The sequence below is a fragment of the Rana temporaria genome, chromosome 9, assembly GCF_905171775.1.
Source record: "Rana temporaria chromosome 9, aRanTem1.1, whole genome shotgun sequence".
Lineage (NCBI taxonomy): Eukaryota > Metazoa > Chordata > Amphibia > Anura > Ranidae > Rana > Rana temporaria.
Window position 1 is genome coordinate 27052147 of NC_053497.1, and position 24907 is coordinate 27077053.

Consider the following 24907-nt stretch of genomic DNA (forward strand, 5'->3'; position numbering starts at 1 on the left):
ACAGAAACTATTCCAGCTGTGTGAATTGCTTAACTTAGCAACCAGAGCATAACAAAGGAACTTCTTGTGTTCCTTGAAGTGAAGCATTAACTCCTTACTGAACATACTATTACATGGGAGAAACTCAGATAGTGCTGTAGGATAGGAATGTATATAGAAAGGAGAACACGAGAGCAATAAGATCCTAGCCGCCCCAGGCAGGCAGTTTGCCGGATGCCTTATGGCACAGTAGCCCTGAGGCCTGCACATTTCAAGGCTTCCCTCTGGGAGGTTGTCTGAATCCCATAAAACATGTATAACAGCCTGAGTGTGAACCCATCTGTGCTAGGAACTCAATCCTGTGATGCTTGCATGGTTTCATGACTGAAAAAAAGAGACAAAAAGAATATAGATATCAAAACATTACAGATTATGTAAGGCATATACTAAAGTACCAGCAAATTATTATTTAAAGTGGAAGTTGAGACATTTTTTTTCCACTGTACAAATCCTTATTTTTTGCCAATTATTACTACTCTGTAGCTAGAATTATTGATATATCAGGCACCAAACCTTGGTCCTAATATAGGTAACCGTTTCTACAAGCTGTAGTGTTGGCATCACAAAAAATGACAGCGGCTCTGCTACTTCTGGTGCCAACATAGCTCAAAATGTGAAATCCTTCTGCGATACGAGTATTTTCTACTTTCTCTAGATTGTTTCTTTATTAATAAGAAACAGGCCAGCATGAACATGAGGTCAGACCATTTTTTGCTCCTTTATTCTCAATAACTGAAGGTTTCTAATGCAAATATTGGGATTTCACTTCTGGAACTGAACTGAAGTCTTTATTCTAGTGATTTGACATATTGTAACATACACTTTTCATTTTCAAACCAATATGTAATTGAATCATAAAAACCTATTCAGTTGTCCTGCCCCCAGTATATTCCCCCATTCACATTTGTTACATGTTTTCCGAATTGCGACAATACTCAATAAAAAGATTCAGGCAGAATCATGCATTTATGGCTTCAAAGACTAATTGGAGCACCTGAAAACATGCAGCTCAAGCATTTTATTTCTGAACAACCAGTGTCCTCCTCCTAGCAATCTCAGGCTTGAAAACAAAATTATAGATTTAGGAATGTTGATGCTGGATGTGGAGACTTTCATCTTCCTGTTGAAGGTTTACAAGAACCTCCTGTTAGTGGACACGGCTCAAGAGCTTTGATAGCACAAGACACCACACAGTAAACCAGGAAGCAAATACAAGGATGGCAACATATGATGTCACTGATAATGTCTTCCATTGGCCAAAAAAACTGTCTGAAGCTTGATAATACATGAAATAAATAAGAGACACCCAAATAAATGCCAAAGAAGCAGGCCCAGTTAGGAGGTTTCATGTGTAGTTCATGAATATGCAATTATTATAGATATAACAGGTTTGTACACAAAATAAAATTGCAAAACATAGGGCCAGATTCACCAAAGAGATACGACGGCGTATCTCCTGATACACCGTCGTATCTCTGTGATCCGCCCTTCCTAACTATGCGGCTGATTCATAGAATCAGTTACGCATAGATAGCCCTAAGATCCGACAGGTGTAATTGACTTACACTGTCGGATCTTAGGATGCAATTCTATGCCGGCCGCTAGGTGGCGAGGCCATTGCGGTCGGCGTAGAATATGCAAATGACTAGTTACGGCAATCCACGAACGTCCGCGTTACCCGTCGCTCTAACTTTACGTCGTTTCCGTTGAGATACGCGTCGTAAAATTAGGGCTGAGCCCTAGGTGTTCTAAGCAATGTTAAGTATGGCCGTCGTTCCCGCGTCGAAATTTAGAAAATCACGTTGTTTGCGCAAGTCGTCCGTGAATGGCGCTGGACGCCATTTACGTTAACGTCTAAACAAATGACGTCCGTGCGACGTCATTTAGCGCAATGCACGTCGGGTAATTTTCCCGACGGAGCATGCGCAGTACGTTCGGCGCGGGAACGCGCCTAATTTAAATGGTGCCCGCCCCATTTAAATTAGGCGGGCTTGCGCTGAGCGGATTTACATTACACCACCGCAAGTTTACAGGTAAGAGCTTTGTGAATCAGGCACTTACGCTGTAAACCTGTGGCGGTGTAATGTAAATGGGATACGTTACGCTGCCGTGGAGCAACGTAAATGTATCTGAATCTGGCCCATAGTCTTTTAGAGACACACCACCCACGTTGGCTTCCTCATCAGACCATCTAATAATTACACCTACATTCCAAAGGAGGCTCTTTGGATCTGTAGTATGTATTATCAGATGTAATGGGCATTATACAAACTGCAGGACAGGTGGCAATCAATCAAAAAAGTGTTCTTTAATCTTTAAACTGCACTAGAAAAATGATAGCAGTGCAATTTTTTTCTTAAAATGATCTCTGGACTTGTCTAATTGCTTTAGCACTTTTCTTTTATGATTGGAATAAAATGTATGTTATTCTGGCACTTTATCATGCAAGGGCCAAATCACTGGTGGGGAATCAATCACTGTAATCACTTGCAGTGAATGGTTGATGAATATCAAATATACTGCTTTATAAATATGCACGATCGGAAATTCCAATGTAAGCTTTTGGTCCGAAATTCCAACCGTGTGTATGCTCCATCGGACTTTTGCGGTCGGAATTTCCGTCAAAGGATTGAGAGCTGGTTCTCAAATTTTCAAAAATTCCTATCGCAAATTTCGTTCATCTGTAGCAATTCCGACACGCAAAATTCTGACGCCTGCTCGGAAACAATTCGATGCATGCTCAGAAGCATTGAACTTTATTTTCTAGGCTCATCGTAGTGTTGTACATCACTGCGTTCTTGACAGTCGAAAGTTCAGAGAACTTTTGTGTGACCGTGTGTATGCAAGCCAAGCTTGAGCGGAATTCTATCGGAAAAAACATCCATTAAGGCTGGTCATACATTATACAATTTTCTTTTTTAATTTTCCTTTTGATTTACCAAAACCTTATAATATGAGGTCAAACCTAAACTCTTTAAGTTTCTATGCAATCAGGCAGGCCCTTGCACTACATAGCTGAAGGCAAATTTAAAAGAAATTGAATAAGAAAATTGTATAATGTATGGCCAGCCTTAGTCTTTGGCACCTCCAGCCACGTCTTTTGTAGGAACATGCCAAAAATCTCCTTATGTTATAATTTTAATAAATTTACTGACTAGTAAATCATTTTATTGTAAAATACATCTAAACATGCTTTTGTAAGCTAAATCAAATGAATACCTTTTTATATTAATCTGACAGGAGAAAAAGACGTAACTTCAGTAAACAAGCCACAGAAATCTTAAATGAGTATTTCTACTCCCATCTCAGCAACCCTTACCCAAGCGAGGAAGCCAAAGAGGAGCTGGCAAAGAAATGCAGCATCACAGTGTCACAGGTGAGTGGTTATTGTTTCTCTGCATACCTCCCAGCTACCAACTGCTCCTATATGTGGGAGGGGGGGGGGTAGGGTGTCCATGACTCTTGGGCATCTGAAGGAACTGACTATAATAAAATATGAATGGATTTTAAAACTATTGGTCAGAAGGATTTATAGTGGACTGTACCAGAGGTGACACTTACATTTGTCAGAATTTCACATTTTAGTATTATGGTAGATCTAATGTATGAATGCTCCTGGTCATATCCTTTTCACCTTAAAGGAGGGGATTGTAAAAAAAACAAAAACAATGTGTGCATACTGACCTCTACGGCTGCAGTATCCCCCGCTTACTCCAACTCTGAGGCCTCGTACACACGACCAGACATGTCCGATGTAAACGGTCCGCGGACTGTTTTAATCGGACATGTCTGCTGGCAGAATTTGGTCTGATGTGTGTACACACCATCAGACCAAATTCCCCGCGGACAGAAGACGTGGCGGCGACGTGCGCGAACCCGGAAGTTCAATGCTTCCACGCATGCGTCAAATCACTTTGACGCATGCAAGGGATTTCGGGCCAGCGGACATGTCCGACGGACAGCTTTCCAGCGAACATGTTTCTTAGCATGCTAAGAAACTTTTGTCCGCTGGAAACCTGTCCGCTAGGCCGGAAAATTGTCCGGTCGGCCCTACACACGGTCGGACATGTCCGCGGAAACTGGTCCGACGGACCAGTTTCAGCGGACATGTTCGGTCGTGTGTACAAGGCCTCAGAACTGAGTGACCACATGTTCTCTGATCACTCAGTTCTTTGTCCACTCTGAGCAGAGAGTGGTGACTATCAGTCATTGCTCTGCCCCTCCAGCACTTACAGGAGCGGCGGGCTAGACAGGGGGTGAGATCAGATGGCTCAGAGTCTCAACGGTCTGCTGCCCGGCAGGCATCTAGCTGGATCCTAACGGATCCCACCAGAGCTTGGACTGGCTGTGATATCAGCTGATAGCTGACTTTAGCCCACTGGCAGCTGGTTCTGGGTCACAGAAGTACAAAAGTAAGTGCACACCTGTGACCCAAAAAAGAAGTATGTCCCAAAAAAATATTGGTCATACTTCTAATTTTTTTTTTTTAATCGGCTGACCAATATGCTAGAGAGGGATGAGCAGAGAACAAAAAATATCTAAGTGGTAGGGCAGGCCATGCTCAGGAAAATGTATATACTTTTAGAAATTGCATATAAGCTAAACTCTTACATTGGCATATTAAACAACCTAAACTAGAACTATAGTTTGGTGTATATATAAAAGTATTGTTCCAAAGTTTTGCCAAACCTATCAGTAACCGTTCCAGGTTTAAGAATTGAACACATATGTACATAACATGTATACTGTATATGGTATGGAATTTAGGGGTTAGTCCTATAAACACTGAGGGGCAGATCCACAGAGCGAGTACGCCGGCGTATCTACTGATATGCCGGCGTACTTTCAAATTTCCTGCGTCGTATCGTTGTTTTGAATCCTCAAAACAAGATACGACGGCATCTGGGTTTGATCCGACAGGCGTACCTCTTTGTACGCCTTCGGATCTAAGATGCAATTATTCGGCGTCCGCTGGGTGCCGTTCCTGTCGTTTTCTGCGTTGAGTATGCAAATTAGCTATTTCCGACGATCCACGAACGTACGAGCGGCCTGTCGCATTTTTTTACGTCGTCTCTAGTCGCCTTTTTTCGGCGTATAGTTAAAGCTGCTATTTTGTGGTGTACTCAATGTTAAGTATGGCCGCTGTTCCCGCGTATAATTTTAATTTATTTTTTTCGTTTGCGTAAGTCATCCGTGAATCGGGCTGGACGTAATTTACATCCACGTCACAAAAAAATTACGTCCTTGAAACGTCATTTAGCGCAATGCACGGCGGGAAGTTTAGGGACAGCGCATGCGCAGTTCGTTCGGCGCGGGGACGCGCTTCATTTAAATGAAACACGCCCCCCTACTCGCCGATTTGAATTAGGCGCTGTTACGCCGCAAGAGATACACTACGCCACGGTAACTTATGGTGCAAATTCTTTGTGGATTCAAAGCTGCCAAAAGTAAGTTACAGCGGCGTAGCGTATCTCACATACGCTGCGCCCATCTAATTGTATGTGGATCTGCCCTGAGTGTTCATATTCTGTAGTCCTGCTGAAGTCCCACTATAACCTGCCTAGAAATGGTCCATAACAAGGCGTATGGTGGCTCTATAAGCCTGATAAATATTACATGTAATGAATGTTATTTGTAACTCATTTTGTTAAATATATTTTATCATGTAGATTGGGTCTTTAGAAAATGAATGAGCTTTGTATCTGCAGACAGATGTTTTAAGGATTTTTAGTATCTGTACATGATCCCAGTAGCCAGGGATTTAAGAATTGTGCAATTCATTAATTACAAGTAATTGTAATTACGATAATTATGTATAATTAATGCATTACGACTAATTAGTATTACTATACCCCTGTGCATCAGGCATTTAATTGGGTTAAGACATTGGAATTATTCCTGCTTGTCGCCTGAACTATTGTTAGACCTTTTTTTAGGTTTCCTCTTCAGAGGTGGTCATCACAAATACAGCTGTGGTTTGGAAGCTAGACATCAGTAAATATAAAGGACTGCGATGTTCAAATGCCACACTACCCACTTCTGCCATGGGTCTTTGCCAATGAGTGTCCCTCTGTCTGTGGGTCCTGTCACGTCTCATATGTCATATGTGACATTTCCAGGAGTGTGCTTGGCATATGCCATATTTCTACAGGCTGTTGGGGCTGCTCATTTCCAAATCCCACTTTCAGGGTTCTATTTGATGTTGATCCTGCATCATTTTTACCCTAGGAGTTTTTCTGCATGGGTTATAAGGAAGTGTTGAAATGACACATCTAGTTACACTGACACAATGACAATACTTTTCCTAGAGCTAAACACGGATTTCATAAAATTTGCATATTTATGCAGTGCAGTCTCCTTTTATTTTTGAAATGACATACTAGTACTGAATAGAACTGTTATTAGTGTTTGTAGACGTGCTTAAAACGAACCTGCTTTTTCTGTACCCAACATTTTTTTTCCAAATATCACTTTTGTTTAACCAAAACAATTACAAATTCCATGTTAAAGTGGTAATTTTATCTATTTTACTATAAAACTTGGCACAGTTATTTATTATACATCTATATCGTAGCTTCAGAGATCATTGATCCAGGTAATATCTGATTGCCTTGGGGGGGGGGGGTCAGGAAGGATTTTTCCCCCCACTGTAGCAAAAATGTACCGTGCTTTTTTGCAACGGTGGTTATAGGTTTCTGCATGGGGAGGTTTTCTATTTATTTTATTTTTTTCATATTGGCTGACCTTTATGTACCTATCTTTTTTTTAAACCCGACTTTGTAGTTATTGGGGTGGCACAGTAGCCGAGCAGTTAGGACCTATGCCTAACAAAGCTTGGGACCTGGATTTATTCGTTTTCCACTTGTATAGGATGTGTTTGTTTGTTTGTTGCAATCCAGCAATGTAATTTAATGTGTGTATGACTGTTGTAGAGAAATGTAGAGATATTAGGCAGTGAGCTCCTCAGAGGCAGAAACTGTCAATGATCCTATGTAATCCATTGCATAATGAGTTGACTCTACTTTTTATAGATAAGTGATGAGCTGTATTGAAGCTTATGCCTCCTGGAATACATGCCATGCATATCCAAGGGGGCACCAGGAGCAGGACACGTGATTCTATCCTAGGTGGATGATGTGGGGGAGGGGGCAGAACAGGAAAAAAAAGTGAAGTGGCAAAAATTATATATATATAGAGAAGAGAGAAGAGAGAGAGAAGAGAGAGAGAGATATCCCCTTCCATTCATTCCAAAAATAGAAGAAAACTATCCAAATGGACATTTTAAATTATTTGAAGCCACAGTCATGCGACAGTCCTCATCTCTTCTCTTTGCTTCCTGGGGTCCTTCGTCAGGTGTCCACATCACTACCTGTATGATGTGGACACCTCCTGTTTGTGGAGGCGACACTGGGTCCTCTCTCATAGGCTCCAGAGGCATGAGAACTCATGGGGACCAGTGTCCTGGAAGATAACGAGTAGGGAAAAATATCTGATCCCCAAGGTAGGAAATTAGCTTTGCCCATAGAGGAAACTGCAGAAATGATTAGAAATCTCTTTCTGAAATTGAAGAGGTTGTAAACCTCCAGAAAAGAATCCCCCCCCAAAAAAGACCCTGCAAAACAAAGGCATAATGAGCTAGTATGCATTGCATACTAGCTTATTATGAAATACTTACCTTATAACAAAGCTGTTGCAGTGGTCCCTGCACACCGCTGTCACAGCCAACTTCTTCTGGGTTCGCGGGCTCCGGCACTGTGATTGGCCGGAGCCGCGATGATGTCACTTCCACACATGCGTGCGGGAGCTGCCGTTCACGGCACAGGCTCAAAAGGAATGGCACCCGTGGGCCGTTCCTTCAGAGCGCATGTGCCAGTGATGTCACTGGCTGCATGCACTGGAAACATCTACTAAACTGTACATGTTTAGGAGATATTTTTACTTCCAAAGGCAAGCCTTATTATAAGTTTACATATAGGTAAAAATCTGCAGAGGAAGTTTACTTCCTCTTTAAGACTAAGTATTAAGGTAATTGAGGCATAATGGACTATTTAAATAAACAAAAAAAAAATCCTAGAGATGGTATTTAAATAATACATGGTTTAAAAAGTTTATAGACCAAATAAGAGATAAATGAGGGGGAAAGGGGGACAGAGGAATTTAGTTTGAAAAGAGGGACATGCCCTCCCAGTTAAGGAGAGTTGGAAGCTATGCACTAGGGCCAGTTAGGTCAGCAGGAGATTTTTGATTGTGTAAAGAAATATGAGCACATTGAGGAAAATGTGTACGTTATAAGATGAGCCAGCATAGTGTTTCAAGCATAAGCACAAGGTACTGTTGTCACACCTGACCCTTGCAACTAGCTCCAGCCATTCTGTAAATCCTCAGCTAAGTGCCTTGTAAGTTGTGCCAGAGTAAAGTCTCATGCCTGCAGGGGCTTTTATGAAAACAGGTGCATGACAGTTGTCTCATTAAAACCTCCAGTGAAAGATATAAAGCGGGTTTCTACAACATAAAACACATTGCACCACTGCAGAGAGATGAAGCATTTACCTAATAATTTATGGACTTTTTTTTTCTTGCCATGTGAACGCTGTAATTAGCTTGATAAATAAGCAAAACAAAACCTCTCTTAAACGAGTCTGCAATTAGGACCAATTCATTAATTGACTTTAGAGGAAGGCAAGAGAAGATACTTATTCTTTTTTCCATGCATAGATATTTTTGTTAGTAAGCGTGCAAACAAGGGACAAGGACAGCTTGCCTGCAGCATTGCTTTGCAAAGCACTCTGGCATGTTGGCTTCAAGTATGTAGATATCCAGTGTTGCCATTTAACCCTTACAGTCTCAATAAATGTCAAAGTATCTTAAGGTTTAGGGATTATATTTACTTTTAACAATATGTATTTAAAATCATTACAGTGGATGGTTTCAAAGTGTGCATCCGGGGTAATTTGTGCCCCCAGGAGCAGGGGTATTCTGATCAGAATGTGTCAGCTATTTTTTCTCTTCAGGGATTACAAATTGCTTTCAAACATAGCTGTCAATGGCTTGAAAATAAATCCAAAATGAGACTGTTAGTTATGAAAGAGCAGTGTTTAGTCAACGGTGGTTTGAAGATAGGCAGTATAAAATAATTGTTCTTTTCAGATGGGGAGTTGATGTGGATCTAGCCTGGTCACCACATGTGTACAGTGCACCTACAAACACAATTTGATGTGTATTCCGTTGCATTTTAGGCGTAGAAGATTTCTTGAGAGAGTAGAACATTTGTAACCATGTTGTACAATGACTGATGGATCATTTAGAGGGAGACCAATACAGACTGTCTCGTTTTGCTCAGGGCCAAAGGTGGGGAACAGGGAGCTGTTAAAGGAATACAACCCAGGGAAGAAGGAAAACCAATAATTGACTTGCTAATGCTATCTCAGGAAACACTGCAACTGGGCCAAACTCAGTTAGTCAACATCGCTTATTGTAAATCTATAGTCAGTGTTCTCTCTGGAAAATTCCCTCTCATAGCTGGGTGGAGTGAAGTTCTTGCTAGATTTTGCAAATAAAATAAGGCAGGGAAATTGAATCTGTGTGCAAACGTTTATGATTTTTTTTTTTTAAATCCTTATGAAATCTTCAAGGCCTTGTACACACAATCGGATATCTGATGGATTTTTTCGTCAGATATACGATGAAGCTGACTTTCATCAGTCTTACCTACACACCATCAGTCAAAAATACGACCGTGCAAAAACGCAGCGACGTAAAACACTACGACGTGCTGAAAAAAATGAAGTTCGATGCTTCTGAGCATGCGTCGACTTGATTCTGAGCATGCATGGATTTTTGACTGATGGACTTCCCCACAGACGATCGTTTTTCTCTATCGGTTTTTATCCATAGGATAAATTAAAAACATGTTCTATTTTTTTTCACCAATGGAAAACAAACCGATGGGGCCCACACACGATCAGTTTGTCCGATGAAAACAGTCCATCAGTTTGTTTTCATCGGACAAACCGATCGTGTGTACAGGGCTTAAGAACTAAACTCTAAAAGCTGTGCCAGAAAAAAAAGACAGGCAGAGAGCAACGGACTTCCTCCCATTACTGACTCACCATGACTTATTCTCTTCTTTGTTTTTCTGTGAAGGCAGCCATCTTGATAGAGACAAGGCTTTATTTTCTAATGTCAAAGACTCCAGAGAATAGTGAGCACCACAGTAGTGACCTCACCAAATCTCACTTCAAATCTTCCTTTTTTCAGACTGTATCCCAGAGCAGGTAGACTGCTTCCTGTATGTATGCAAGCCTGATTTTTAATATTGCACCTTTTAACATGTTGTTAAATCTATTACTCCCATTGACTTGATGTCCATTCCCTGCCCCCCCCCCCCTGGCCTAGGCCAGAGAGACATGTAATGCTCCCACCACCTCCTCACATATTTACAGAATAGCCAAGGATGGAGCTAGATGTGTCACTGGGGGCCATGCTGTCTGAACCCAAGTGAAGCAGCTGGCTGAGGAGGACCAAGATGACAGCACAGGACACAGGCTGTCACACCTGCACAGTGGATCACTGCAGAACAATTCTGGATCTGCTGGGCAGAGGAGTATGTTCTTTAATCACTTTAGCCCCGGGCCATTTTGCTGGTCAATGACTGGGCCACTTTTTGCGATTCGGCACTGCGTCGCTTTAAATGACAATTGCGCAATTGTGCGACATGGCTCCCAGACAAAATTGGCGTCCTTTTTTCCCCACAAATAGAGCTTTCTTTTGGTGGTATTTGATCACCACGGCGGTTTTTATTTTTTGCGCTATAAACAAAAATAGAGCGACAATTTAAAAAAAAAAAATTATATTTTTCACTTTTTTCTATAATAAATATCCCCCAAAAATATATAAAAAACTTTTTTTTTTCCTCAGTTTAGGCCGATACGTATTCTTCTACATATTTTACGTAAAAAAAAAAATCGCAGTAAGTGTTTATTGATTGGTTTGCGCAAAAGTGTCTACAAAATAGGGGATAGTTTTATGGCATTTTTATTAATATTTATTTTTTTACTAGTAATGGTGGTGATCAGCAATTTTTAATCGGTACTGCAACCTTATGGTGGACACTTCGGACACTTTTGACACATTTTTGGGACCATTGGCATTTTTATAGCGATCATTGCTATAAAAATGCATTGATTACTGTAAAAATATCACTGGCAGGGAAGGGGTTAACACTAGGGGGCAAGGAAGGGGTTAATTAGGTTCCCTAGGTGTGTTCTAACTGAAGGGGGGTGGTACTGACTAGGGGAAATGACCGATCGCTGTTCGCTATGAACATGCGATCAGTCATTTCTCCCCCTGACAGGACCGGGAGCTGTGTGTTTACACACACAGCTCCTGGTTCTCGCTCTGTAACAAGCGATCGCTGGTGCCCGGCGGTGATCGCGGCACCAGGGGCGAGCAGGGGGCACACGCACGTGCCCCTAGTGGCTGAAATGCAAAATCACGTAATATTACGTGATTTTGCGCAGCCGAGCCGACCTGCCGCCGTAAAACTGTGGCGGCTGGCCGGCAAGCGGTTAAAGAGAACACAGCATAAAAGGCAAGGGGGACGTGATGTTAAAGCAGAACTAAACCCTCCTATATTTTTTAGCCAAGGAAGCTGCCATCTTGGCCTATTTAGTGAGCAGATTACTAAAGGAAAGCTTGAGTGGAGTGCTGGAACTGGTGCAATTAACACTCCCGTTGGTAAAGGCTTGGTCAAATGGTTCTATTTGGGGATCAGTAAAACAAGGCCTTGGAAATAGGAGCGTACAGAAAGAGTTGACTGCAGGCAGATCGGAGTGCTGTGTTTGTAACCAACAATCCCATCCAAAATAACAATTTTAGACTATTGCAAGCTTTGCAGTTAAAGAAACTTTAGTAAAGGCTGAAAGAATTGCAGACACTTAAAAACGGCTACAATCACGTCAAGTAGACACTTAGGGCCTAATCCACAAAAACCCGGCGCAACGTATTTTTTCCTATTTAAGTGACACCGCCGCAAAATCTCTACCTAAGTGCCCGATCCACAATGCACTTACCTAGAAATTTTGAGCGGTGTAACTTAAATCCGTCCGGCGCAAGGCGTTCCTAATTTAATGGGGCGAGTCCCATTTAAATTAGGCACGCTCCCACGCCGGACGTACTGCGCATACTCCCGACGTCATTTTCCCGACGTACGTTGCGCCGGGTTTTGAGAATCGCGACGGGAGTAAAAAAAAAAAGTTGTGGCGGGAAAAAAAAAATAATAAAAAAAAAAAGACAGCGACGCGGGGTAGAAGGGTCTACTTTTACAAGGTGTAAACAGTTTAGGCCTTGTAAAAGTAGCCCTAATTTTGCGACAGCAAACTAATACTTACGGAGAAAAAATGAAGCGTAAAAGCTTCGTGGATCACCGTAAGTGCTAATTTGCATACCCGAAGCGGCATTTCGACGAGAAATGCCCCCAGCGGCGGCTGCGGTACTGCATCCTAAGATCCGACAGTGTAAGTCCCTTACACATGTCGGATCTTTTGCCTATCTATGAGAAACTGATTCTGTGGATCAGTTCCATAGATAGAAACAGGGATACGACGGCGTATCAGTAGATACGCCGGCGTATCCCTTTTGAGGATCAGGCCCTTAAAAACAAATTCCTTGACAAAGAACACCACATTGTTATACATAGCAGCAAATTCAGTCCATTTTTTTTTCAGAAGTGCCTTATCTGTTCCATAAATTAGGCATACATTCCACATGCACATTTTAACTCATGTAAGCAGAGAGCTCTTGCTGTTTGCAGTATATTATGAACTATGGTATTTCTGCAAGCACAGATTTGAAATGAACATGTATTTTTTGTGCCACTCTTAAGCAGTTGCTGATTTTAACTGGTTCTTTTCATGCAGGTTAAACATAACGTATGATCAGTTCTCTTTTCACTGCTTCCAATTAAACCTTGCTCGTTAGTTTAACCTCAAGGTAATGCCATCAAACAATGCATGTCAGGGAAACACTGCCCACACTAGCAGTCGTTAATTTTAATTGCCTTGATATTAAAGATTAAGAAGCACTGGAGAAGCTAGGATGGATTTCTATACCACGTCAAGAATATCCTGCACCCTGAGGCCTCCCAAGGCTCTGGCGATATTAAAATGGAATATGGGGGGGGTACCGGGGGGGGGGGGGGAAGCCTTTATTAGACAGGGCTGTTGTTGAGACTACAGAATTGTCCCTCCTCTGCACACACCAGAGATTTGTTCACTTCTAAAGCTGTTAATAAAGCAGTAATTTGATTTTTTTTTTAACAATAATTATTCGCCAGCCTTCATTAATGTATTATTGCTCTGCAGGTTGGCAGGTTAATGGTAAGCAAAATATATAAAATGTAGCGTCAAGTATCGGCCAGGGATGGCATTGAGAATGAGGTTTGAACTGTGGGTCACAACAGATGTAGTAGAGAACAATTGTGTTATATCTTTGATTTGCATTTAAAAAACACAGTACTTCTCAGAGTTAGTCTACCAAATGTGAATTTTAGCTGTTCACTGGTGGACTAAATTACACTATGGGGTTGATTTACTAAAGGCCAATAGACTGCAGTTGCTCCAGAGCTTTGTAAATGAAGTAAGACTGAATTTTTGCTTGCATATGATTGGATGATGGAAGTCAGCAGAGCTTCTGCTCATTTTTAAGTTCTGGAGCAACTGCACTTTGCAAAGTCACGGACTCACGTGAATGATGATGGTCACTGATTTGTGGGTGTAAATGCTGTTATTTATTGCACTACAGTTAGTTCGAAAAGGGAGCTGTCACATCGTTTCTTAGTGGAGCCTGCATATCAATGCTAATATCTGCATTAAACCTGACCTGTCATTTAACTAAAATCTCACTGTCTGCGTCTTTACTTCCTTCCATTAAAACACATAAATGATAATGTAATCCACAAAATGCTTACCTTGGCTCTAGAAACCCACAGTGGCTGATCACCAGATGCTCAGACAACTGTGAAGTCTAATATTTCTCAACAGCGGAGATCATGTGACCAGATGCAGTAAAGTTTTTACTATAGTAAAAAAATGGAACCAATTATGATAATTTGTATGCAATAAAATTAAAATCATAGCATTTTTAAAAAAAAGTCTTCCATTTTTTTTTTTTAAGGTATCCAACTGGTTCGGGAACAAGCGAATCAGGTACAAAAAAAACATTGGCAAGTTTCAGGAAGAAGCAAACCTCTATGCGGCTAAAACAGCCGTGAATGCAGCTCATGCAGTTGCTGCTGCTGTGCAGAATAACCAGACCAGCTCTCCTACTACACCAAATTCTGGTAAGTTTGTAAACTACCTTCCAGTACAAGACACCTAACCAAACACTGTGGCGTTTGAGTGTACATTTATATAAATAAACATGGGGCTAATGGGGCATTATATCAAAGACCACAGGGATTTGTTTATGCGAGATGGCCTTTAAATTTCAGTCTTTACTGGTCTGAATCTAAATAATATTTTCCAACCTGAATTCTTCAGTAGTGGTACATAGTCTACCAAACACTCTTGCATTGTCCTTCACTGTGTGGGCAGCCCTTTTGTGCAATTACCAACATTTCAAAATCTCTGTCTTCACAGCAATTACAACAGTGTGATCATGTTCCCTTCCCAAATTATAATGACCATGTAGCAATGAGACCTGAAGACTATAGGCTCATACACACAATAGCCTTTCCATAGGCCCAAACCCCATTTCAGTTATTCTATCCAATGCAGCATGAAAGGCTCATTTCTTTCATAGAAAATTTGGCCCAAACATTCCTTTTTTGGGAGCACACTTATCATTGTGCTTATATGCTGCAAGTGGAGTTTAATGAACTTACCCCAATTTCTATAAATTGGAGGAACCAAATAAATATAAGAAGCAAAAGTGCATTAAAGTGGACCTTTCACCCAACGACTGAATACCCAGCTTCCCCATACCAACATCATCATACAAATAAACTGTGGGAACAAATATACTTACCTTTTGTCCAGCTTCCCACAGAACCTATGTGAGGATGACATCCTGGTCCTTCTGGTAGGATCTTGAGAAATTTGGGTTCTCCAAATCCTGCATAAGAATGCTCCTGCACTGAGCCCGAGGGGCATATTTTAATGTAATTTGGGATACTCAGCATTCTCAGGATCTTTCTGAAAGAATCTTGACATCATTCTCTCCTGTATGAAAGCTGGGGTGTAAGGTAAGCATGGTTGCCTTCAGGTTTTTTTTTCCTCTTCACTTTCACAATTATATAGTGTCCCCATAGTCAATGTACCCCTCTTACTCCTAGCTGCTAACACTCTTGTGATTCACTTCACAAAATATTTTCTTTTTAATTAAAATAATGTGCCGCGTGTATCTATTATTTTTTATTACACATTATTTTAACTTTTTTTTTTTTTTTTAAGTGAAGTGCAGTTTTTGCCACTGGGGTCAGATGTAATAAGTTGACCTAGTATTTAGGGAAATGAGGCCTTATAGAGAGGAGTGATCAGTTCAGGTGGTAAAACGGTCCCATTGCTTCACATTGTTTTCTAATCCAGTCTAGTTGAACTTCTATTTATAAAAATGAGGTTCAGTTAGGATTACCTATGCTCGCCATACAGTACATGTATCAATCCAATTGTTTGGTGAAATTATCGTTTTGATTTGATTTTGAATCATTTACATTCAGTTTCACATTTTTTTTTTAAGTTTGTTTTTTTCTTGTAACACTTCATGTACAGTACTTCATATTAATGATTGCTTCAAACCCCAAACTGATAAAAATTAGGCAGCACAGTGGTGCAGTGAGTAGCACTTCGCCTAGCAGCAAAAGGTTCGCTGGTTCGAATCCCAACCACGACACCATCTGCCTGGAGTTTGCATGTTCTCCCTGTGTCTGCGTGGGTTTCCTCCGGGCACTCCGGTTTCCTCCCACACTCCAAAGACATGCTGGTAGGTAAATTGGATCTCGTCCAAATTGGCCCAGTATATATATGTATATATGTGTGTATGACTGTGTGTCCCTAGCGTGTCATGATCCTATGGGGTAAAAATGACCGCACCAGCCAAGCAGATACTGGCTGGAAAAAGCGCCCAGAGGCGATTCAGTTCGCATGCGTTGCGCTATACAAGTCATTCATTCATTCATTCAGATCAAAGAGTAACATTTTTTGGAGAATCAATATATGTATGGCTAGCATTAGTACTCTGTCTTCAATATTGACTTCTAATTTTCTGTGCTTTTCTACAACAGCCTCTAAATAGGGGGCTGAGTCTTCATAATAATTGTGCAGAATTAAATACTTGTGTGTGATTGGCTAATGCTAGATTATCTGATTAAATGCAAATAAACGGTAATCTAGATGAATCAAGAGAATCTTGTGATACATTTTGATTCAACAGTAGTGTTTTGTTACCTTCCTTCTTAACACCCCCCTTGTGGGCTTTAGTTGGGTTATAACGGCTGCCTACTATATGTCACTTTTAGCAGTAAAAAAATAAATCCTTGGGTTTTAATTTTTGTGGTTTACTATCCCCTTTTTAGTTCTTTATACTTTTTTCAAGCATCCATTTTTCTTTTATTCAGCTCCTTCGCTCTTTCCTTTCCTAGGTTCTTCTGGTTCTTTTAATCTCCCAAATTCAGGCGACATGTACATGAATATGCAGAGTCTGAATGGGGATTCTTACCAAGGGGCCCAAGTTGGAGCCAATGTGCAATCACAGGTAGGAGAGACGCCCCTGAGTCATTCCTCAGTGCACCTCCCACAGCTACCCCAAAGCACACACACCGACCAGCGGTGTGCACACGATTGGCAACATGTAGGCCCTTGCCATTTGTAACTCTTGTGAATGCCTTCGGCTCTGACTTGAGTGCTCAGGGGAAAGGGATTTGGGATGATGAATCCCTGAGCAACCAGAACCTCCCTTTTGAGAATTTCCCCAGACTTAGTACCATAGCTCCCAAATCAAATATTTTACATGTTGCCATATAAAGTGTTATGTATATTGAGGTTAAAAATTGCTACTTTTCTTGGAGATTGAGAAAATAAGAGCAAGAAGGGTTCATCTTGTAAATATCACTCTATGTCTAATCATTTGCTAGATGCAGTCTCTAGAAGAGTGTATCTAACATGTATCGCTTAGTGAAGATATCATCTTTGGTGGGTGAAGGATATTGTGTTCTTTGATGCTTATTAATCCATTATAAACCAGATTTAAGCTGATGTGAAATGAATAAAGCATGCCAGATCCACAGAACTTGTCAGCAATTATGTGGTGAAAAGGCATAACTAAACTAATGGTGCTAGGGAGGCCTTCTTATAACAGTTGTAGGTTCATTTTCTTCACATGAAAGATCACAATCTGATTGGGGGAGATTAAAGCAGAACAAAACTCTCCAATTGTTCACAGCCAAGGATGGCGCCATTTTAGCTTCTGTTTAGATCTGCAGTTGCCATGATGCAACATGTGACCAGGTATGACACTAGCCCTTTTGGGGCTTGAAAGTTTAGTTGGGAGCTGATATAAGCACATTGGCAACTGGGACACTTATTACCAAATGCATGCCCTAAATGTAACTTATGAGAATCAGTTGGAAGCTAAGTAATCATAATAGATGCACATGTTTTTGCAGGAAAAAAATTATTACTATTTTAGTTGTTTAGTTTTTTTTACAAAAGCCTGCAAAGAATTACAACCGCGATCTGTAAATCATGGGTGCAATGTCAGGCTCCTGCACATCCAGCTTTCGACCTATACCACTGTATGGGCTTTCAGTTAGAAAGCTAAAGGAAGTGTCAATGGACTAGGAGTGCGCAAATTACCGCACTTGTAGTCCAGTGAGAGCTACAAGTCCATCTGCCATGTTGGTGGGTGGAATTTGTACTTAATTCATTCACATATCTCTGTGAATGAATGAAGCAGCTGTGCAGCCCAATATTAACCGTGACAGCATCTGCGGGGGGGAAGAACCCCCACACACTGTCACAAGGGTGCAAGCTGGTGCCTAGGAACATATTACACCCTAAATACAGGGGGTCTAGTTCTGCTTTCGTTGACCCATTAACACTTCATTGAAGTTAGTGACAGAGAAATGCATAAGCCCATTCCTTAGGAAAATAATATCAAAGCACTCTTCCCACCTCCCCCTCTGGACCAACTGGGGTTTTTAATGTGATGGTCTATGGGAAGTTGTTGTAAATAAGGCTGAACACAGATAACATATGTCTTTGGATAAAAGGCACATTTACATGGCCATACGTGTATCTTCTGCATTAAAGAAAGGTTCTTGCTGGCACAGCCAGAAGATCCTGCATAAAATACATGCCTAAAGTACTCGTGTTTATGTAAATACACGTGTAAAATCTGTAGATCTACGTCCATACAGGCTCATTCACACAGGCTTGTGTATTTGTTGCATGAAAGAAATAGCTGTAAGATGTGTATTTGCTGCATGAAAGAAAGGTTCGTGCTAAAATAGCTAGAAGATCCTGCGCAAAATTTGTGCCTAAAGTACCCACGAATAGGCGCATACGCCCGTAATATCTTCAGCCGTGTCCTACTTTTGTGCGTGGCTAAATGCAATGCACATTTCCATATTTAGATGTAGCTGTGTGTGTGGGCTCATTGATTACTATAGTGCTGCCTTTAGATGCGTATAATACTATCTTCTGTATGTATCTAAAGGCAGATTTTTTTCTGTCCGTGTGAGTGAGCTTTAGTAACTGTGTGAATTTAAATCCATGTAGGCAAGGTAAGAGTATTACACACTTTTGGACTCTATCTACAATTGATTAGACATAGGTTCAGTGGTATTCCTCAACATTATTTTATGTATTTAATCGAGTGGCTAGTTTTGTGGGCTAACATTTTATTTTCATTTTCTTGTATAAGCTGCATGTATCTTGTCAGAAGGCAAACACATTTCACTGACACCTACAACCATTTAATTTAAAGTGTCAGGTATAATAATAAATATACATTGGAACTAGATATTAAAGCCAGAAAACATATACTGTACATGTAATTAGCTTACATTTTGCATTGGGGCTTTGAGGGGGTGTAATGTTTATATTTTATGATCTTTTAGGTGGATACCCTTCGTCATGTTATCAATCAGACGGGCGGATACAGTGATGCTTTGGGAGGGAATCCACTGTACAGTCCACACCACCTAAATGTGAGTAGACTTTTTTTAAGCTACAAAAAAGCTTTCAAGTGATTGTAAAGTCTGGTATTTTAATAGAAAAAAAAACTAAACAAGTTATACTTACCTTCTCTGTGCAGTTGTTTTTGCACAGGGAAGCCTAGATCATCCTTTTATTTGGTCCCTGGCTGGAGCTCCTGGCCCTTCCCTCCTGTTGAGTGCCCCCACAGCAAGCAGCTTGCTATGGGGGCACCCGAGCTGAGCCGCAGCTCCACGTGTCCATTCAGACACAGAGCTGTGCCTAGGCCATGCCCCCATATCTCCTCATTTGCTGACTGAGTTTGATTGACAGCAGCGGGAGACAATGGTGCCACTACTGTGTCTCAACCAATCAGAAGGGAGAGCGGACGAACGAGGCATTTGTGGACATCACTGCATAGAATGCATTAAGATAAAAACCTTCTGCCTTTACATGCACTTTAAGAAACTGATACTAACCTATGTAGAATTGCAGATGTGACATAACTTCACATCGATCTGTTTTTCTTCACTTACACAATACCTATATGCAATAGTTTAGTTATTTGTGACCAAAATTGTTGACCATAAATTAATGTTCCATATATTATTTATATAAGAGATACAGGATGCTGTTGCCTGTATCCTTTTAATTCCATGTTCTGTCAATTGATCACTAAATGCAAAAAGATAAAGCTGAAAGGAGTTTTTTAGGTATCCTCAGGGTTCATTCACATTTTTCTGTTCTTGTGCGTTGTGTAAACGGTTGGGTGTTTAGTTGTGTCATCCATTAAGATGCTGAGCGTTTAAGGCAGCCCATTCATTTTGAATTAATTTTCAATGGGCTGCCAAACACTAGCTTTTAAAGGGGTTGTAAAGGTAAATTTTTTTCCCTAAATAGCTTCCTTTACCTTAGTGCAGTCCTCCTTCACTTACCTCATCCTTCCATTTTTCTTTTAAATGTCCTCATTTCTTCTGAGAAATCCTCACTTCCTGTTCTTCTGTTTGTAACTCCACACAGTAATGCAAGGCTTTCTCCCTGGTGTGGAGAAAGCCTCTTGAGGGGGGAGGGGGCGAGCAGGAGTGTCAGGACGCTCTCTACTTTGCAGATAGAGAAAGGAGCTGTGTGTTAGTGGGCGTCCTGACACTCCTGCTCACCCCCTCCATCAAGAGGCATTCTACACACCAGGGAGAAAGCCTTGCATTACTGTGTGGAGTTACAGACAGAAGAACAGGAAGTGAGGATTTCTCAGAAGAAATAAGGACATTTAAAAGCAAAATGGAAGGATGAGGTAAGTGAAGGAGGACTGCACCAAGGTAAAGGAAGCTATTTAGGGAAAAACATTTTTTCCTTTACAACCCCTTTAATGATTGCTTCAAACCCCAAACTGATAAAAATGATCAGATCAAAGAGTAACATTTTTTGGAGAATCAATATATGTATGGCTAGCATTAGTACTCGGTCTTCAATATTTTGAATATTTTTACCTTTACAACCCCTTTAACTTCAGCTTGTTCAATTAAGGTTTGACAAAAAAGCTAACAGCTGATTGTTTTCTATGCAGAGATTTAGTAAATCAACCACAACGCACACTAGTTCTTTACCATGCATTGTTATAGTACTTTGGGTGCCATTGAAAATGAATTGCACTGCGACATGCTAACACACATAACATGCAATGATATGTGTTGACGTGATAATGTGTGTTTCCACAATGCACCCTATCATGAAGGTGTGTTTTAGTCCTCAGGGGCAGTAATTTTTGCATGTTCTGTTACCTGGCTCAGCACTTTGAATGAAACCACTGTCAGGCCCCGTACACACGTCCGAGGAACTCGACGGGCAAAACACAACGTTTTGCTCGTCGAGTTCCTTGTGAAGCCGCCAAGGATCTCGGCGAGCCAAGTCTCCTCATTGACCAACGAGGAAATAGAGAACATGTTCTCTATTTGGCTCGACGAGATCCTCGTCGGCTTCCTCGGCCATAAGTGTACACACCACCGGGTTTCTCGGCAGAATGCGATCGATTTTCTGGCTGAATTCTGCCGAGAAACTCGGTCGTGTGTACGGGGCCTCATAGATATTAGCACTGCTCTGGCTCAGCAAGGACTTATTCTTTCCTCATGGATACTGGAAAAATAGAATGAATCCCTGTGCTGTTTCCCAGTGTCCTTATTTTCAAGAGGCAGATGTGGAGACATGAGATAAAGAACTCTAGGCAAGTGGTTAAATATAGATTTGGAAATCAGATAGCTTATGACTTATGTAAGAACCCTGAATTGATTACGCTCCCAGTATCCCTAACTGAAAACGTTTGATGTCAGTTATTTAGCATTACATGCAATCTACTATATACCAGAACGGACTTCCATTAGGCTTGAATATGCCTAATGCCTCAGTGACATCAATGTCCTAGCACCATCTCAGACTTTTCCTTTTTTGGGCCAAAAAGTCTCCTGACAATGTTTTGCCATTGCTTTGTGCCATAGCAAACATTGTCCTCTGGTATTTCTTGTAAAAGAAATTATAAAAGTTTTAATTCTCCATTTATCACAAAGATACCAGCTCTTTTGATATTTCCACATTAAAGTATTACTATTGTCCATAAATACCATGTCACATCACTGAAGTCAGCCATTATGACAAAGGCAGCTAATCCCTGGTAAACTTTAAAGTGCACAGAAGAAAGGACATTTTGTAAGATCAGCTGCTAATAGTACTGTGAAAGCTTTCCTTGCAGAGAATGGAACAGAGGTTGTCCTTCTTTAATCGTGGGAGAAAAAGAACAGAGTATAATGTAATAGCAAACGTAAATGTCATCTGAAAATGGCACTGTTAGAATATTGCCCTGTGTTAGCACCAAGAGATCCGGGAAATGGATCAGTTTCTAGGTGAACAACAAGTCTTAAATGGAAAATGAATAGTTAATTGTATGTTTTATAGGCTAGTTTCACGGATTCTAATCTAAAAACAATGTGCACTTGACCAATGAGCCAGCATAATATTCACATAGTTGCTTTTAGGAACTTCAACCCCCCCCCCCCCATGTTTTTTTTCCAACCCCCTCTTCCTTATCTTTAAAGGACATACATACCCAATGGATCCAGTTTTCTGCTGTGATCTACCACTCCACTGCCAAGTTGCAGATCCTCCTTGCCATCTTCCCTTCCTGTGTCATCAGAAGGCAGCGGTCTCTTTTAGGTTATTGCAGCCGACCCGCATTGCTTTGCCAGGTCATCCCTCCAGCCTCTGTGTGTTTCTGCTACTGCAGACTCTTATTATATGTAATAGAGATAACTCAGGAGGCTGAAGGAGCAGGGACACATCATTCTTGCCTAGGCAAAAATTAAGACCGTGGACAAGCAAGAGTAAACCAATTTAACCCCTTGGAGCCAGTGCCTCCTGGCCCTTTAATGGATTTAGGATGCCAAGGGGTGGGCGGGGTTTATGATCATGTGACTGCCATGATTGGCTGTCACATGATTCAAAAGCAAGCAGTGATTGGGAGCCTTCCGTTAGCCCCTTTTAACTGTCGGGGGCATGCACTTGGCACAGTTGTATTTCCCCTAATGCATGTAAATATGCGGCCGCTCAGTGCCAAGGCCCACCCACTGAGAGGCCGCATATTTGCACGCTGCCTACACCAACAGGTTAAAAAAGTTAAACATAAAAATCAGCTTTTTTGGATAAGGAAATCTTTTTTTCTTCCCTGCCTAGAAATTGGACCATTTATTTTTGTTAATGTTTTTTTGCCTTTCTCTGGATCAACTGTGGATATAGGATTTGTATTGTTTGAACTAGATGGACTTGTGTGGGAGTGTTGCAGTGGGGAGAAGGCAATGTTTGGAATGAAGGTCCATTTTAAGTAGGACCCACATTTCAGCCATTGGAATGTTTTATATCCAGGTCTATGGGATGTTTTCTAGCCATTTCAATTCTTGAGTTCTGAAATCTCTAAGTTATTAAACACAAGCTGCTGGGAGTTTACAACAAACTCCTGGTGATGCATTAATGAAATATGTGTCTTAATGAACGCTTCTGTACAAATATGTTCTCTAGACTACACAATTTTGCCAAAATAATTATAGTGTAATAAAGTGAAAGCAATACTAAAAATCACTGCAGCTGCACGTCAGTATGTGGAAATATAAGTACCTTTTAAAATGTAATGGTATCCACCCTTTCAATTTTCCGCTGGCCGCTATCCTTTTAACAAACATTTATAGAGCAGTCTGTATCTTCAGCAGCAATGATGACATCTGCTTCTCATTGGCTTTACTTAGGAAAGCTGCTGACTCTGAAGTGTAAGTGCGGAAAGGAAGCAGATATCACGAGAAAAAGCGAAAGCAGCTTCCATTATCAGTGCTGAAGCTGAATGGCCAGTCTGATAAACGGAAGAGCTATTTTCAGCTGACATCTTAAAACTCCAGAGTTGAATCCCATTTGTACCCCCTTTGGAGCAATGCCTATAACCACTGCCAGTTGACAGTTATCTGCACACTTGTTTTTATCCTTGCACCAAGAGACCCCACTGTGCCTCTTGGACACAATTTTTATTTTTAAACAAAGTCTCCATAAAGTAGGTTAGAGCAGCCTCTTGACCTTTTTAACATGGAGGAACCCTTGATATAATAATACGTTTTCAGGCTGAGGGGAACCCCCTGCTCATGATTACTATATATACAACTCACAATACATTAGCATGATGGTCTCTTAGGAAAATTCTCCTTTCTGTTGTGGTCATTAGAAAGAATGGCCCCCGTACAGATAGCTAAAAAGATCTTTGGTGTCAGTGGTTACTTATCTGGGAGTCAGAGGTTGCTTAGCCAATCAGCAAGCTGCTAGAAATGGAGCTCCAGCCAGGGACCCGAGAAGAGGAGGACCAGGGCTGCTCTGTGCAAAACCACGTTAAGTATAACGTGTTTGTTATTTTATTAGAAAAAAAATTGACTTTACAATCACTTTAACCATACTGACTCCTGAGCCTGAAATTACAGTGGGCCACCTATGTGCACTAAGAGTTTTGTATGCAAGGATCCATATAGGTAGATGGCTATATTGTGCTGCAGATACAGTGATGTACTTCAATGTAATTAAGTTATTTTACTTGTGACAAGTACACAGGAAAATTGTTTTGCTTGGTGTTTGCATCATGCTAGCATGTTAAGTCCTGTATATTGAAATTATGATTTGGGCGAGCTGGGTTGTTGTCAAACATACGGCAGCTGTGTGCCTATTTGTTGTCTATTTGCATGTGCTTACCATTTATTGCCATGTCCTGTCTTCTGTACTACATACCACTGGGAAAATGTATCAGCAGAAAGGAGATCTGCAGACACACTGAACGGCTTTTAAATACCATACCGTACAGCTGTACAGCAAAATAAACATAATAATTAAGCTGTGATATAGCAGTAATATAAAATTCCATCTTTATCTTGCTTGGCTTCATAAATATTTCCTTTCGGCTAAAATCGAATCAACCGCAGCCAAATACAGGCAAGCGTTTAAAAATCAAGCCCAGAATATCTCTGTCTACGTAAATGACTGGAGTTGTATTCCCTCCCTCCAAGTGTCAGTCAATATTAACGATTCCCCCTATGATTGAAAATGTTGACTTGTAGCTTGGAGAGTGTGGGGGGAGCAGACAGCCTTGGCGATCATTAAATACGCAAATC

At 41.0% G+C, this 24907-nt stretch overlaps 1 protein-coding gene across 2 annotated transcripts in view; it reads left to right on the forward strand.

Moving 5' to 3' along the window:
* The window catches only part of LOC120913219 (pre-B-cell leukemia transcription factor 3), a 284479-nt gene that overhangs the window by 253271 nt on the left and 6301 nt on the right, over positions 1 to 24907 (forward strand). The window contains exons 5-8 of one of the 2 annotated variants that reach the window (XM_040323014.1): positions 3280 to 3415; positions 14212 to 14377; positions 16676 to 16788; positions 19154 to 19243. In XM_040323014.1, the coding sequence (XP_040178948.1) occupies positions 3280 to 3415; positions 14212 to 14377; positions 16676 to 16788; positions 19154 to 19243 (505 nt within the window). The remainder of the gene's footprint in view (positions 1 to 3279; positions 3416 to 14211; positions 14378 to 16675; positions 16789 to 19153; positions 19244 to 24907) is intronic. The other variant, XM_040323015.1, reaches the window with a different exon arrangement.